The 15320-nt window shown below is 40.9% G+C and overlaps 1 protein-coding gene across 1 annotated transcript; it reads right to left on the bottom strand.

The window, feature by feature from the left end:
* Positions 1-13542: 13542 nt before the first annotated feature.
* Positions 13543-14499, bottom strand: OR52R1 (olfactory receptor family 52 subfamily R member 1). The gene has a single exon (XM_068988027.1). It carries the CDS (start codon positions 14497-14499, stop codon positions 13543-13545), a length of 957 nt encoding a protein of 318 aa, XP_068844128.1.
* Positions 14500-15320: the final 821 nt, after the last annotated feature.

The following is a 15320-nucleotide window of genomic DNA, read 5'->3' as shown; positions in this document are numbered from 1 at the left end:
TTTAGGCCAACTTTTTCACTCTCCACTTTCACTTCCATCCAGAGGCTTTTTAGGCTAAACCTTAAATGTTCAAAGAAAATTATTTAAGGCCTATGAATAAAAGTTATGACCAACCTAGATAGCATATTCAAAAGCAGAGACATTATGTTGCCGACTAAGGTCCATCTAGTCAAGGCTATGGTTTTTCCTGTGGTCATGTATGGATGTGAGAGTTGGACTGTGAAGTCTGAGCACCAAAGAATTGATGCTTTTGAACTGTGGTATTGGAGAAGACTCTTGAGAGTCCTTTGGTCTGCAAGGAGATCCAATCAGTCCATTCTGAAGGAGATCAGCCCTGGGATTTCTTTGGAAGGAATGATGCTAAAGCTGAAACTCCAGTATTTTGGCCACCTCATGCAAAAGGTTGGCTCATTGGAAAAGACTCTGATGTTGGGAGCGATTGGGGGCAGGAGGAGAAGGGGATGACAGAGGATGAGATGGCTGGATGGCATCACTGACTCAATGGATGCGAGTCTGAGTGAACTCTGGGAGTTGGTGACAGACAGGGAGGCCTGGCGTGCTGCGATTCATGGGGTCGCAAAGAGTTGGATATGACTGAGCGATTGAACTGGACTGAACTGAATTCTATATACAGTCAATCTATCAATGAAGTGCAAGAGGAAAAAAGAGAAATAGAGATTTTAAACAGGTAAGAACACACAGAAAAGTTATCATTTATGCATCACATCTATATTTTTCTGAATAAAACTGGATTATGTACTTCAGCAAAATGAGACCTACATCCAATAGAGTTCAACAGCTGATAACCAATTAGAAATTACTCAAGGGTGCCATGGAGAGTAATCTCAGGGAAGTAGCACTCCAATATGCCTTTAAAAATGCAGAATGTGTTAAAGTCTTGCACAAGAGAATATGGCCTCAGAGCAAAAGTATTGTTAGAAATTCTTGACTCAGGCCCCACTCCAGATCTATTGAATCCGAATTTCAATTTTAACAGGATCCTGAGGATGTTTGTATGATAATGAAACCTTAAAATTTAGTACCATTATGAATAGTTAACAGAAAGTCACTAAGTCACTTAGTGACTTTATCGCTAAGTCACTAAGTGATAAAGACTGAAAGCTTGTCTTTATCCTGCAAGTGGGCAAAATGGAAGATAATTTGAATTCCAGAAAAAACAGAAAGCTATCCCAGAAATCTATGGCCTGATGCAAATTAAATAGAAATGTGACATAATTACGGTCATTTGAATCAGAGTCAATAAAAGAATTGACTTTATCTTGTTGAATGAGTGCCTTCTTTTACAGCAATGAGTGTTTAGTTAGAGAGTAACATGTCATTCTCTTTTTTTGTTGTTAGTCATACCATGTATTCCAGATTCTTGTTGAATAGCGTTATTTAATATTTCAATCAAAGTTGATTTGCTTAAAAGTTCCAACAACTGAAACATAAATATATCATATTTTATATATTTACCAGACTGTATGTAATTGGACTGAAGCAAAGAAGAAAGGGTAACAATATTCCAATTGAGGTACATAGGAAGAAAAGCATACTACTGAGCAATAATAGGAAATGAATCACTCATACACACAACAGTATGGATAAATCTGAAGAGCTTTATATTGAGCAAGACACAAGACTCAAGTTTTAGTGGGAGAGAAAAATATCAAGAAAGAAATCAGATCAGAATTTGTGTGTTTAGGATGGATGGGAGAGTTTGACTACAAAGAAGCAATAAAACTGAAACTGGTTACTATTCAGCAGGGCTCTAAAGAGCTCCAGTACTACTGACCCTTACATCTCAATGTAGAAAAGAATTCAGCGAGAGTCAAAGTGATAGATAAGAAGTGATTTATTAGAATAAGACATTTGTGAAGTTTACAGCTGGGTGGGTGAGAAATGCCTTACCCTGAAACTTTCAGTTCAGTTCAGTTCAGTCGCTCAGTCATGTACAACTCTTTATGACTCCATGGACTGCAGCAGTCGAGGCTTCCCTGTCCATCACAAACTCCCGGAGCTTGCTGAAACTCATGTTCATTGAGTAATGCCATCCAACCATCTCATCCTCCGTCATCCCCTTCTTCTGCCTTCAATCTTTCCCAGCATCAAGATCTTTTCCAATGAGCCAGTTCTTCACACCAGGTGGCCAAAGTATTGGAGCTTCAGCTTAAGCATCACTCCTTCAAATGAATATTCAGGACTGATTTCTTTTAGGATTGACAGGTTGCATCTTCTTCCAGTCCAAGGGATTCTCAAGAGTCTTCTCCAACACCACAGTTCAGAAGCACCAATTCTTCGGCACTCATTTTCTTTATACTCCAACTCTCACATCCATACATGACTATTTGAAAAACCATAGCTTTGACTAGACAGACATAGCTTTGACATTACTTTGTTGGCAAAGTAATGTCTCTGATTTTTAATATGCTGTCTAGGTTGGTCATAGCTTTTCTTCCAAGGAGCAAGTGTCTTTTAATTTCATGACTGCAGTCTCCATATGCAATGATTTTGGAGCCCAAGGAAATTAAGCCTGTCACTGTTTCAATTGTTTCCCCCTCTATTTGCCATGATGTCATCGGATCAGATGTAGCTTCTTGAATGCTGATATTTAAGTCAACTTGTTCACTTTGCTCTTTCTCTTTTATCAAGAGGCTCTTTAATTCTTCTTTACTTTCTGCCATAAGAGTGGCAGGATGACAATATACAGCCTTGAAGTACTCCTTTCCCGATTTGGAACCAATCTGTTTTTCCATGTCTGGTACTAACTGTTGCTTCCTGACCTGCATACAGGTTTCTCAGGAGGCAGGTAAGGTGGTCTGGTATTCCCATATATTTGAGAATTTTCCACATTTTGTTGTGATCCACATGGTCAAAGGCTTTAATCTAGTCAATAAAGCAGAAGTAGGTGTTTTTTCTGGAACTCTCTTGCTTTTTTCAATGATCCAGCGGATGTTGACATTTTGATCTCTGGTTCCTCTGCCTTTTCCAAATCCAGCTTGAACATGTGGAAGCTCACAGTTCATGTACTGGTGAAACTTGGCTTGGAGATTTTGAGCATTACTTTGCTAGCTGTGAGATGAGTGCAATTGTGCGGTAGTTTGAACAATCTTTGGCATTTCCTTTCTTAGGAATTGGAATGAAAACTACCTTTACCAGTCCTGTGGCTGTTGCTGACTATCCGAATTTGCTGGCATATTGAGTGCAGCACTTTCACAGCATCATCTTTTAGGACTTGATATAGCTCAACTCGAATTCCATCACCTCCACTAGCTTTGTTTGCAGTGATGCTTCCTAATGCCCACTTGACTTCGCATTCCAGGATGTCTGGCTCTAGGTGAGTGATCACACCATTGTGATTATCTGGATCATGAAGATCTTTTTTGTACAGTTCTGTTTATTCTTGCCACCTCTTCTTAACATCTTCTGCTTCTGTTGGGTCCATACCATTTCTGTCCTTTATTGTGCCCATCTTTGCATGAAATGTTCCCTTGGTATCTCTAATTTTCTTGAAGAGATCTCTAGTCTTTCCCATTCTATTGTTTTCCTCTATTTCTTTCTCTATTTCTTTCCTCTACTTCTTTCTGATAACTGAGGAACCCTTTCTTATCTCTCCTTGCTATTCTTTGGAACTCTGCATTCAAATGGGTATATCTTTCCTTTTACCTTTTGCCTTTTGCTTCACTTATTTACTCAGCTGTTTATAAGACCTCCTCAGACAATCATTTTGCCTTTTTGCATTTCTTTTTCTTGGGCATGGTCTTGATCACTGCTTCCTGTACAAGGTCACAAACCTCCATCCATAGATCTTCAGGCACTCTGTCTATCAGATCTAATCCCTTGAGTTTATTTGTCAGTTCCACTATATAATTGTAAGGGATTTGATTTAGGTCATACCTGAATGGTCTAGTGGTTTTCCCTACTCTCTTCAATTTAAGTCTGAATTTGGCAATAAGGAGTTCACGATCTGACCCACAATCAGCTCCTGGTCTTGTTTTTGCTGTCTGGATAGAGCCTCTCTATCTTTGGCTGCAAAGAATATAATAAATCTGATTTCGATATTGACCATCTGTTGATGTCCATGTGTTTAGTATTCTCTTGTGTTGTTGGAAGAGGCTGTTTGCTAGGACCAGTGCATTCTCTTGGTAAAATTCAAAAATCCATAACCCTGAAACTTACTGGGCTATAGTTTTATAATCAAAGAACAAGTGAGGAGGGGAGAACATCTTTGCCTTTCTTGAGTTGATGCCATGCTTCCATCATCATTTTCCTCTGCAGGTTGAGCAGAGGAGTTTTCTTATACCTACATGGTCAATTTAGGTCCACAGATTATTGCTTTTTATGTGTGCAAAAAGCATGTCCTAACTTCCTGAGCTCACTGGGCAGGATGTGGGCCTCATGTCACTACTGTTTTACTGGTTTGGGGACAAGTCTCATGCCTCTGTTACATGGTTTTTTTTTTGCTAAACCAGCCTGGATGGTTGTGTAGCTAAGTAAACCTGATTTCTCGAGTAATCATTAACTTACAGGAATCTCCCATATTTTTTTCCTACTTACAATCCACACTATTTAATGACCTACTTTATCCCTTCACTCTGTCCTTATTGAAACTATGAAGTGATGGAAAATTTCTATATCTCAACTGGGTAGGTAACCACACAGATGTTTACATGTGTCAGAAATCATTAAACTATGTATTAACATATTTGCATTTTATTGCCCCACTTATGCAGCCATAAAGCTAATTTTAAAATGAAATAGAGACACACATTCATTAACTGATTTACTGATAATGGAATCATGATTCCTTACAACTCTAAAATTTGGGAATTTTGACAATGGTCCTTCAGAATACCCATTTATTTCTGGTGGTACTTTTGGGCTCCAATAGCTGCTTCTTCTGAGAAGCAAACATACTCCTGATTTCTCTTAAAGCACCTTCATCTGACATTGGTTTTAGTAAAGCAAGAGCCTGGATTTTAGAACCTTCTTCATCACTGACTTTGACAAGAGAGTAGTGAGTGAGGACAAAAATACAAACGCAGTAAATGTGATAAATGTGTTTATTACTTTGATTATGGCGGTGGCATCACTGGTGTATGCCTATGTCCAAATCCCCTATGTCAAAATGTATGTCTTAAATATGTGCAACTATTTGTATATTACACATGGCTCAATAAAGTTAAAAATAAGAAAATAATAAAGGACATGTAGTTTTCTAAACTAGTTTAAAATTTTAATTTAATTGAATATTAACAAATAATTAAATTTCTAGGTACTTTCTTGCTACTATGAACCCTACAATATAGTTATCTTCAAAGAGATTCTTCTTCCTTCTTCTTTCCCAGACTTCTTCATTTGAAATCCATTGTCATCATGGAATCAGCAAATTTTGGGAAGAGAGCACAACATTTAGTCTAACTAATTCTTATTGTTAGGAGTCTCAAGAAGTTGTGATTTCTTGGCAACAATGCTATACCTAGACTTTCAAACTTTCTGGATTTTATTGCAAAATTCCTCACGTTCTCAGATTGTCCGCTGTACTTCCCTAGGCTTTGGCACTAAATTAACTTCTGTACACTTTTGTTGTTATTTCAATTACTTCTTCTCTCATACTGAAATTAAGCTTCTTCAATCATAGATAATTTTTAAAAATACCTAAAGGTGCCAAAAAAAAAATCAAAATACCACAAATCTGACCATTATTCTTAAATGTTATATCATTTGGATGTATTTCCTGAATCCTTTTCTATACATATATCTTACCTTTAAGAATCGGCATCAGCCGTATGAGTAGGTTTGATGTTAGGACTTTGACGTTATCATCATCAGTGTATCCTATGTGATGATTTGGAGAGCTGTGCTGGGATTACCCTCCAGTGAAGCCCGGCTCAAGGCTTTTGGCACATGTTCCCTCCATATCTGTGTCATCTTGGTTTTTTACACCTCTGTTCTCTTTAGTTTCCTTACCCACCACTTGGGCATCATGTGCCTTGAGTAGTACATGTCATGTTTGCTATTCTCTATCTCCTGGTACCTCCCATGCTCAACCCCATTATCTGTAGAGTTAGAACCAAACAGATCAGGGACAGAGTTATTCAAGGATGTTGTAGAAAATACTCCCAACTCAAAGAATAGCATTTTAACCACCCCAAGGTCCCCACAGCTAAGGCATTGATGATATAAATGTATATATTTTACCAGGATGTCACGAATTGTCACAAAGTCATGGCTGTGAACAGTTGGCTCAGAGGACTGACACCCTCATGAAGCAAAAGGGACAATTTTCAGAATACCCTGGATAAGAACTCTCAGAAAGAAGTGATTGATAATGGACACAAGGTTGGCCTATGTTCATCATCTGAAGAAACAGTAAAAAAATTTCAGTTATCAAATTAGTGAGCATCTAAAAGGAATATCGTCTTCCATAGGCCCCCGAGGTGAAAATTCCTTCTACATGGCTGGAAGAAATATAAATTGATATACCTTGTTACAAAGGAGTTTAAAATTTCCCTGTAAACTGTTTAAAAGTCCTATATTGTCCTCAACTTTGGAATTTACTTATAGAGTTTTAGAAAATGTTGTACAAAGATATGTAGGTGGTTCAGATGGTAAAGAATCTACCTTCAATGCAGGAGATCTGGATTCTATTCCTGAGTTGGAAAGGTCCCCTGAAGAAGGGAATGGCTACCCACTCAAGCATTCTTGCCTGGAAAATGTCATGGACAGAGGAGTCTAGTGAGCTACAGTCCATGGCATCAGAAAGAGTCAGACATGACTGAGCAACTAACAGTTTCACAAAACATTTTTTCCTTCTGTAGAAATATTCAGATATATGGACAGACAGATATTCAATGAGACAGGCAGAGGTCTATAAATAATAGGCTCTATCCTGTAGCCCCCTGCTTTTGAATTAAAACAACACAACACTTGGGCCAATTTTCAGGGTAGGAAGACAGGCTTATAGCCCCATAGCAGTGTACTTACAGATACTGAGTTAGTTTTGACCCTATGACAATTACTATGAGAATTTGGGCTGGGAGATAGCTGACTGACTAATCGTGCATTTGTAATGCATTTAGGGTGTGACTCTTCTTACTTGCAGGATCAGTAAATTTTCTTCTGAAAAAAAAATCAGATCATAAACATCTTAGGCTTTGTCAGCCATACAATCTGTTGCAACTTCAGCTTAGTCCATATGGCGTAAAAGCAGACTAGTCGATATATAAATATGTGTGTATGGCTGTGTTCCAATAAATGTTTATTTATAAAAATAGGCTGCCAGATGGATTTGGTGCTAGATTTTCCTAGCACCTGGCATGGCACAGAGTAAGTATTCAATAAACATTTGCTGAGGAAAGTAACAAATACAGGTCATTATTCAGTAGCTATGGAATCACTAAGCAATTAACCATACCTTAAAATGTTCTAACAGAAACGTTAACTTTGTCACCAGACTTACAAGACAGCTACATCCTCTTCTCATACTAGTGGTTGCCTTGCTGGCTATGGAAGGATTGTGTGTACCACACACTGCTGGTATGCTGTGGGTTCATACACTTTGATCCCTCTGGTGACCACCACCTAAGAGTCAATGACACAAAAACTCATCTGGTTCTTTTCTACCCAACACCTTTTCAGTATTTAATCTCACTTGGCCTGAGTCTTTGCTTGAAAACATTGATTCTTACCTGCTTCATAGCAGAAACATATAGGCAAGAATAACATCTTTTCAACTTTCCTTTAACAACCTATGGACAAATGTGTCAGCCAGCCCAAAAGGTTCCTCAAAAGGCTTTCTGCAAGATCTGAAATAAACTGAGCCTCTTTCTGATTTTCTCTAGATTTGTAACATTGTGAGAGAATTGGGGCTCACCCTATAGGTCTTACTCTATAATCTGGAAACTTTACCATCCTACCTAGGTAATAGCTATAGGCTTGCTCAAAACATATAGTCCTATCTGGCTTATAAGTGACATTCAGAAATACACACCCACTATCTAGGGTTTTATTTCCTTCTGCCTGGCCTGACCTTTGCAAACAGTCAAATGTTCTGTTTGAGCCACAGGCTCTCTCCCTCCTTTTTGCCTTCTGTATATCACTCTCCACTTGTGAGGATGGAGTCACTGAGCCTCAGATGCACCAGCAAAAGCATAACTTGCACCATCTTCATTCCTGCACTGAGCACTGGTGGAGAGTCTGGCTAAAGACATAATTTATCAGAGTGAACGATGATCTCTTTGATTGACTGTGGAAAGCATTGCTGTTTTTGTAGATATGACGCCATACACTTTTACATTTTATTGTTTCTCTCACAAAACCTCTGCATCTGTATTTAAAATGAGAAAAACAGAGATCAGTGCAGTTACATGATTTGCCCAAGACCACATAGTAAATTCGTGCCAAGTGCACAATGCCACACCCAGTGCTTTGGATGGTCCACACCACTGCCTCTGCTAGGTAGTGATTGATTGGAACACGCACTCTGGTTGGTTACAGCAGAGACTGTTGCCCTGTCATCATGAAAAAGCCAGATAAAAAGGAGATCTGTGAAACTGTATACTGATTTACAGATAGATCTGCATTTGAACCTGGCCCCTCCTAAGTCACTGGGCTGGATGACTACAATAGGTTCCAGGCTGCTCTTCTGAAATCTCAGATTACATACTGCTTTCTCTAGGAAGGCATCTTTATCAGTTTCTGCCCACGCCCCTTAATAGTGAACTCACCTGTTCCACAAACTCTTTTAGGGGTGGTGACTCTCTTCTCAAGCAGGTTTCAGCTACTCGTTTACTGTAGTTGCTTTCAAAAGCCAGTTTCTCTCTTCTGATTCTATTTCCCAGATTCTCCACTGGCCTTTTCAAAGACCAAAGTTCCCTCCTAAGAGATGCTTCTCAGCTTCCTCATTCCATTCACTGGCTCTGATTTTCAGCTCTCAGATTTTCTTTTTGGATGGACCATGGAGGAGCAGAGCTGATCTGCGACACAAGTCTGAGTGGGAGGTGGGAGCCCTTGAGAGGCACCTCTCTTTCCTCCCTGCACTTTCTGCTGAGTTCCTAGGGAATCTGGTGCCTTCACACTCACTCACTAGGTGAAATATCAGTTCAATCCAAGTTGCTCAACCCTGAAGAGATAAAGACTAAAATGGGCTGAGATCTTGCTAAGCAATAGCTTCAGGGAAATTTAGACTCTGTTTAGGGTAGCTAAAACTAAAGCCCAGAACAATAATGCTGGAGCAGGGTGGCGTTCAGATCCACTCTCCTTACAGGAGGCTTTGTGAATGGAGGCAATCTTCCTACTTTTCCAGAGTCTTCCTGGGAGACATAGTACAAGCAGCAAGTCTTCTTTCTGGCTCAGCAGTCATGTTCTCTGGACCTGGAGCCTGCACTGAGTCAGGCTGTCCTGCACGGTGCACACCTTGCTGTCCAACTCTTTGAAGACTCTGAGCCCTACTGCTCCCTGGGATGGGCAGAGAAGACTGGGACACAGGGCACTACTCACTGTGAGCTCTGCTTTATCTCTCACCAACTCTATCATGACCAGAAATAGCTCTAAATGGCTTCTGGAATTCAGTTTTTAACAGAAACCACCCACTAGAGCTCAGCTGGTAAAGAATCCGCCTGCAATGCGGGAGACCTGGGTTTGATCCCTGGGTTGAGAAGATTCCCTGGAGAAGGGAAAGGCTACCCACTGCAGTATTCTGGCCTGGAGAATTCCATTGACTGTATAATCTATGGGGTTGCCCAATGGAGCGACTTTCACTTCATTTCACTTCTACACACTGGAGCATCTTTGAAGACCTGTGAGAGTTGCTTTTGTCATTATAATCAGATATAATTACCTGCCTCAGGGAACTCTGCCCCTCTGCCTGACTGTTAAAACCTCAGGCAGGAAATAATGTTTAGAATTTTTGCTGCTAAGTCGCTTCAGTCGTGTCCAACTCTGTGCTACCCCATAGACGGCAGCCCACCAGTCTCCCCCATCCCTGGTATTCTCTATGCAAGAACACTGGAGTGGGTTGCCATTTCCTTCTCCAATGCATGAAAGTGAAAAGTGAAAGTCAAGTTGCTCAGTCGTATCTGACTCTTAGTGACCCCATGGACTGCAGCCTGCCAGGCTCTTCCACTCATGGGATTTTCCAGGCAGGAGTATTGGAGTGGGGTGCCATTGCCTTCTCCAATTAGAATTTTTAGTAGAGTATAATTCTGAACTACTTGAACCTCATGTTGGGTGGATCAGTAGAACAGGATTAAAGAAGTAGATTGATCTATCCTCCAATTTCTAAGGAAATTGTAAACTCAACGTATCGTTTTGAAGAGCAATCTTAAGTCCTCTAAGGGTTCACAATCCCATTGTTCCCCAGGCCTCCTGGGAGTTGGGTTTGTTTTCAAAGACAGAGGTACAGCTTTAATCTGAGTATAGTGAATCCAGGGTTTTATCTCAGGCAGTTTGACAGATGAGCTCATGGTGAATAACACCTTGTATGGTCCAGTCTACCTTGCAGTCAGTTGGTCCTCAGCCCGCTGTTCTCTCTGGGTTTTAAGGAGGACTCCATCACTGGGTTAGAAAAAGTGTAAGGCTACTTCAGTTGCATAGGCAGCTGGAAGCTTAGGAACTTAATATTGGATGAAAGGCTTTTACTCTAATATGTGGACAACTGGCTCATAGCTAACCTTATATATGACAAACGTCTGCAAAATACCATCAGAACCCTGAACTATTTGGCTAATTGTGGATAAAAAGTTTCCTAGAAAAAGGCCCAGATATGCAAACAAGTCATCTATCTGGGCTTTGTCCTCTCCCAAGGATAGTGGGGTATTTCACCTGACAGGAAGCAGGCATTTCCAGGCTTGAGAGCACCCAAGATCTGCAGACAACTGAGAGGGTATCAGGGGATGACAGGGTTCTGTTGGATTTGGATCCCAAACTATAGGGTCATGTTAAAGCCCCTCTATGTGGCACTGAAAAGGCATGATCTTGAGCCCATTATTCAAGATCAGAGGTTAGTATAATAGAGCAAAACTTATGAACAGAGGTTTTTATAATGTCCAAAGATTTAACATAATTAGCTACAGCTAGCTATTTCAGAGCATTTACAGATACCCTGTCTGGTCGAACAATTGAAATGGCTTATCATATAATATTTCAAAGGGGCTTAATTTAAGCCTACTTCAACTGGCAAAGCCTCATTCCAAGTTAAATTAGTTTATTGACATATTTTAGCAATTCTCCTTTTCAATGTATGACTCATTTTCTCAGTTTTTCCTGTTGATTGTGGTCTCCAGGATGAATGTAAGTTCCAATCAATTTGCAGTGCTTTAGACAGTTGTTGGAGTATGCTAAAGACAAATAGTAGTTTATATACTAACCCATAGGACAGAGGAACCTGGTTTAGTATCATCACCCAAGATCTGACAGGGCACCCAATTTGGACCAGGAGCCACATTTGCAGTGGGGCAATTTCCTTTGTGCAAATATCCTATTCTTATTGTTCAGTTGGTAAGTTGCGTCCAACTCTTTGTGACCTCATGGACTGCAGCATGCTAGGCTTCCCTGTCCTTCATTATCTCCCAGAGTTTGCTCAAACTCATGTCCACTGAGTCAGTGATACTATCCAACCATCTCATTCTCTGTTGCCACCTTCTCCTCCTGCCCTTAATCTTTCCCAGAATCAGAGTATTTGCCAATGAGTCAGTCCTTTGCATCAGGTAGCCAAAGTACTGGAGTTTCAGCTTCAGCATCAGTCCTTCTAATGAATATTCAGGACTTATTTCCTTTAGAATGGGCTGGTTTGATCTCCTCCCTGTACAATGGACTCTCAAGAGTCTTCTCCAACAACACAGTTCAAATGCATCCATTCTTTGGTGCTCAGCCTTCTTTATAGTCCAACTCTCACATCCATACATGATTACTGGAAAAACCATAACTTTGACTAGATGGACCTTGGTTGGCAAAGTGATGTCTTTGCTTTTTAATATGCTACCTAGGATTTTCATAGCTTTCCTTCAAAGGAGCAAGCATCTTTTAATTTCATGGCTGCAGTCACTATCTGCAGTGATTTTGGAGCCCAAGAAAATAAAGTCTGTCACTGTTTCCATTGTTTCCCTATCTATTTGCCATGAAGTGATAGGATCAGATGACATGATCTTAGTTTTCTGAATGTTGAGTTTTAAGCCAACTGTTTCACTTTCCTCTTTCACTTTCATCAAAAAGTTCTTTAGTTCTTCTTCACTTTCAGCCTTAAGGGTGGTGTCATCTGCATATCTGAGGTTATTGATATTTCTCCCAGTAATCTTGATTCCAGATTGTGCTTCATCCAGCCCAGCATTTCACATGATGTACTGTGCATAGGGCTTCCCTGGTGGCTCAGAGGTTAAAGCATCTGCCTTCAATGGTGGGAGACCCGGGTTCGACCCCTGGGTCGGGAAGATCCCCTGGAGAAGGAAATGGCAACCCACTCCAGTATTCTTGCCTGGAGAATCCCATGGACTGAGCAGCTTGGTGGGCTGCAGTCCACAGGGTCACAAAGAGTTGGACATGACTGAGTGACTTTACTTACTTATTAACTTACTGTGCATATAATTTAAATAAGCAGGGTGATAATACACAGCTTTGACATACTCCTTTCTCGATTTGGAACCAATCTGTTGTTCCATGTCTGGTTCTAACTGTTGCTTCTTGACCTGTATACAGGTTTTGCAGCAGGCAGGTAAGGTGGTCTGGTATTCCCATCTCTTTAAGAATTTTCCACAGTTTATTGTGATCCACACAGTCCAAGGCTTTGGCATAGTAAAAAAAGCAGGGTTGATAAGAAGTCTGGGGTCCCTGAGAAGGAGAAACGGGTCTGGGGCTCTTGAGGAGGAGAAAAGGACACACATTTTTTTCCCCTACATTCCTTCATCTTAGTCACATAAAACCTTTTTTTCTTTAAGAACAGAGCTAATGATGACACAAAAAAATCAACTCATCTTGCTCAAGGAGTTTTTCCTTAAACTCTGCAAGAATGATTATGTTACAACAATGTATCCTGCTGGAGGACATGCTTCTCCTTCTTAAGATCCTTCTGAATAATCCTGACATCTTAAAATGTATATTGTGGGAGTGGGTCTGGTAAGACCTTTACGACCTTGAGACATTCTCTTGATTTACTCTAATAACAGATTGCTAAGGCTACGAGTGGGGCACTCTCCGCCCCCTTCTGATGTCTATGTCAGAAGGTTTCGCTGTCCTTTTTCACTGTAATGAAACTGTCACACAAGAGCTTGAGTGATTAAGCCTGGTCCCTGATCCTGAAGCTAAATCTTCTTTGGAGATCACAAATCCAACATCACTCACTGTAAGCAATCAAACATAGGTAAAACTTGTATTCATTATCAGTCACTACTTTCAGGGTATCCTGAAAAGTGTTCCTCTTACTTCGGGAGGGTGGCTGATCTCTGAGCCAGCTGTTCACAGAGATGACTGTGTGACGATATGTGACATCCTGGCAAACTTCCGCATTTATATTCCCAGATCAGTGGGGTGATTGGGGTGGTTGAAGCCCTATACTTTGACTGAGGGTTTTTTCCCATAACATCCTTGAATAACCCTGTCCCTAATCTGTTTGGTTCTAACTCCATAGATGATGGGGTTGAGCATGGGAGGTACCAGGAGATAGAGAATAGCAAACATGATGTGTACCACTCGGGGCACATGATGTCCAAAGCGGTGGGTAAGGAAAGTAAAGAGAGCCGGGATGTAGAAAGCCAAGATGACACAGATATGGGAGGCACATGTGCCAAAAGCTTTGAGCCGGGCTTCACTTGAGGGTAACTGTAACACTGTTCTCAGAATCATTACATAGGATACACTGATGACAACAATATCAAAGCCAACTACAGAGAAGGCCACAAAAAGTCCATATGCACGATTTACTCTAGTGTCAGCGCACACCAACTTCAGCACAGCCATGTGCTCACAGTATGACTGGGGGATGATCCGACTGGGGCAGAAGGGCATCCTGGACACCATGAAGCAGAAAGGACTCACCCACAGCAGCCCTCTCACCATCACACCTGCCCCCAGTTTACCCACGACAGCCGGGGTCAGGATACTAGAGTGATGCAGTGGGGAGCAGACAGCCACGTAACGGTCCAAGGCCATAGCCATGAGCAATCCGGACTCCACTGAAGAAAAGGCATGGATGAAGAACAACTGGGTGAGGCAGGCATGGTATTCAATCTCATGATCGTGAAACCAGAGTATGGCCAGCATTTTAGGTTGTGTGGACGTGGAGAGGACCAGGTCAGTGGTAGCCAGCATGGCCAGAAAGAGGTACATGGGCTCATGCAAGGTGGAGTCAGTTCGAATTACATGAAGGAGAGTGATATTGCCGACTAGAGCCACAACATACATGGCACAGAATGGAAAGGCAACCCAAAACTGGGAATTCTCCAATCCTGGGATCCCAAGCAGGATGAAGGACACAGAATGAGAAGAGTTGTTCCCTGAAGTCAGCATTGCACTCTGGCTTATAAGGTAATCTACTCTCTGCAGGAGATAGATAGCATTAAGATAAATCTTTATTATTAATTATATTTAGATATAAGAATTGAATAATAAGGTAAAATTTGAATGGCAAACCAGAATAACTTCAGCTATTTTAATAAGTAAAATTTTGCAATATAAAATGATGCTAATCTGTGTTCATTACTTACATTTATGTTCTTGAATATGCGGTCAGAACAAACCACTAGCTGCAACGATGATATTTTATAAGAAACAAATATTTTTAAAAATAAGAACATGTAGAAGGAAAATTGAAAAATAATGTCATATTAATTCTGTCCCTGTGTTCTAGTAAGAACTGACAACTGATTTGCTTAAGCTTTTGCATAGGTCATTTCATCCCTGTTGGAAATCCCCAAATCAGGGAAGCAGTTGGTTCACTACACCACAATGAGGAATCAGTTTCTGGAGGACCCATGCTCTGATGATGTGAGGAGCAGTGATCTGTCCTTGTTCTTCTAGCTGTGAAAGGGCCCCTGCTTCTCTGAGCGGGGATAGGTATGCAGCTGACCCCATCATCTCCCTGCTGATAGCTTCTGAGACTCCCAAAGCCAAGGATCCTACTGTGTCCTCGAGGCCCCGGGAGGAAGTCTAGTCATGCCTTCCTCCTAACCCCCCCCAAGACAGGGTTAGGGACTGAGCCAGGCTTCTGTCCCAGATACCCTGTCTTTCTCTGAATGTCATACACACTTGGACTGATCTGTATTGCGAGTGTTCAGAGCCAGAATGTATTTGAATTTTTACATGAGAATCCCTTTTTTTCCATCTATAGA

The sequence above is a fragment of the Capricornis sumatraensis genome, chromosome 16 (assembly GCF_032405125.1).
Source record: "Capricornis sumatraensis isolate serow.1 chromosome 16, serow.2, whole genome shotgun sequence".
Classification (NCBI taxonomy): Eukaryota; Metazoa; Chordata; class Mammalia; order Artiodactyla; family Bovidae; genus Capricornis; species Capricornis sumatraensis.
This window is presented reverse-complemented; position numbering and strand designations above follow the sequence as displayed.

Bases quoted from the DNA above. Each gene is read 5' to 3' on its own strand.
- OR52R1 (XM_068988027.1), bottom strand. From the start codon at position 14,499: ATGCTGACTTCAGGGAACAACTCTTCTCATTCTGTGTCCTTCATCCTG.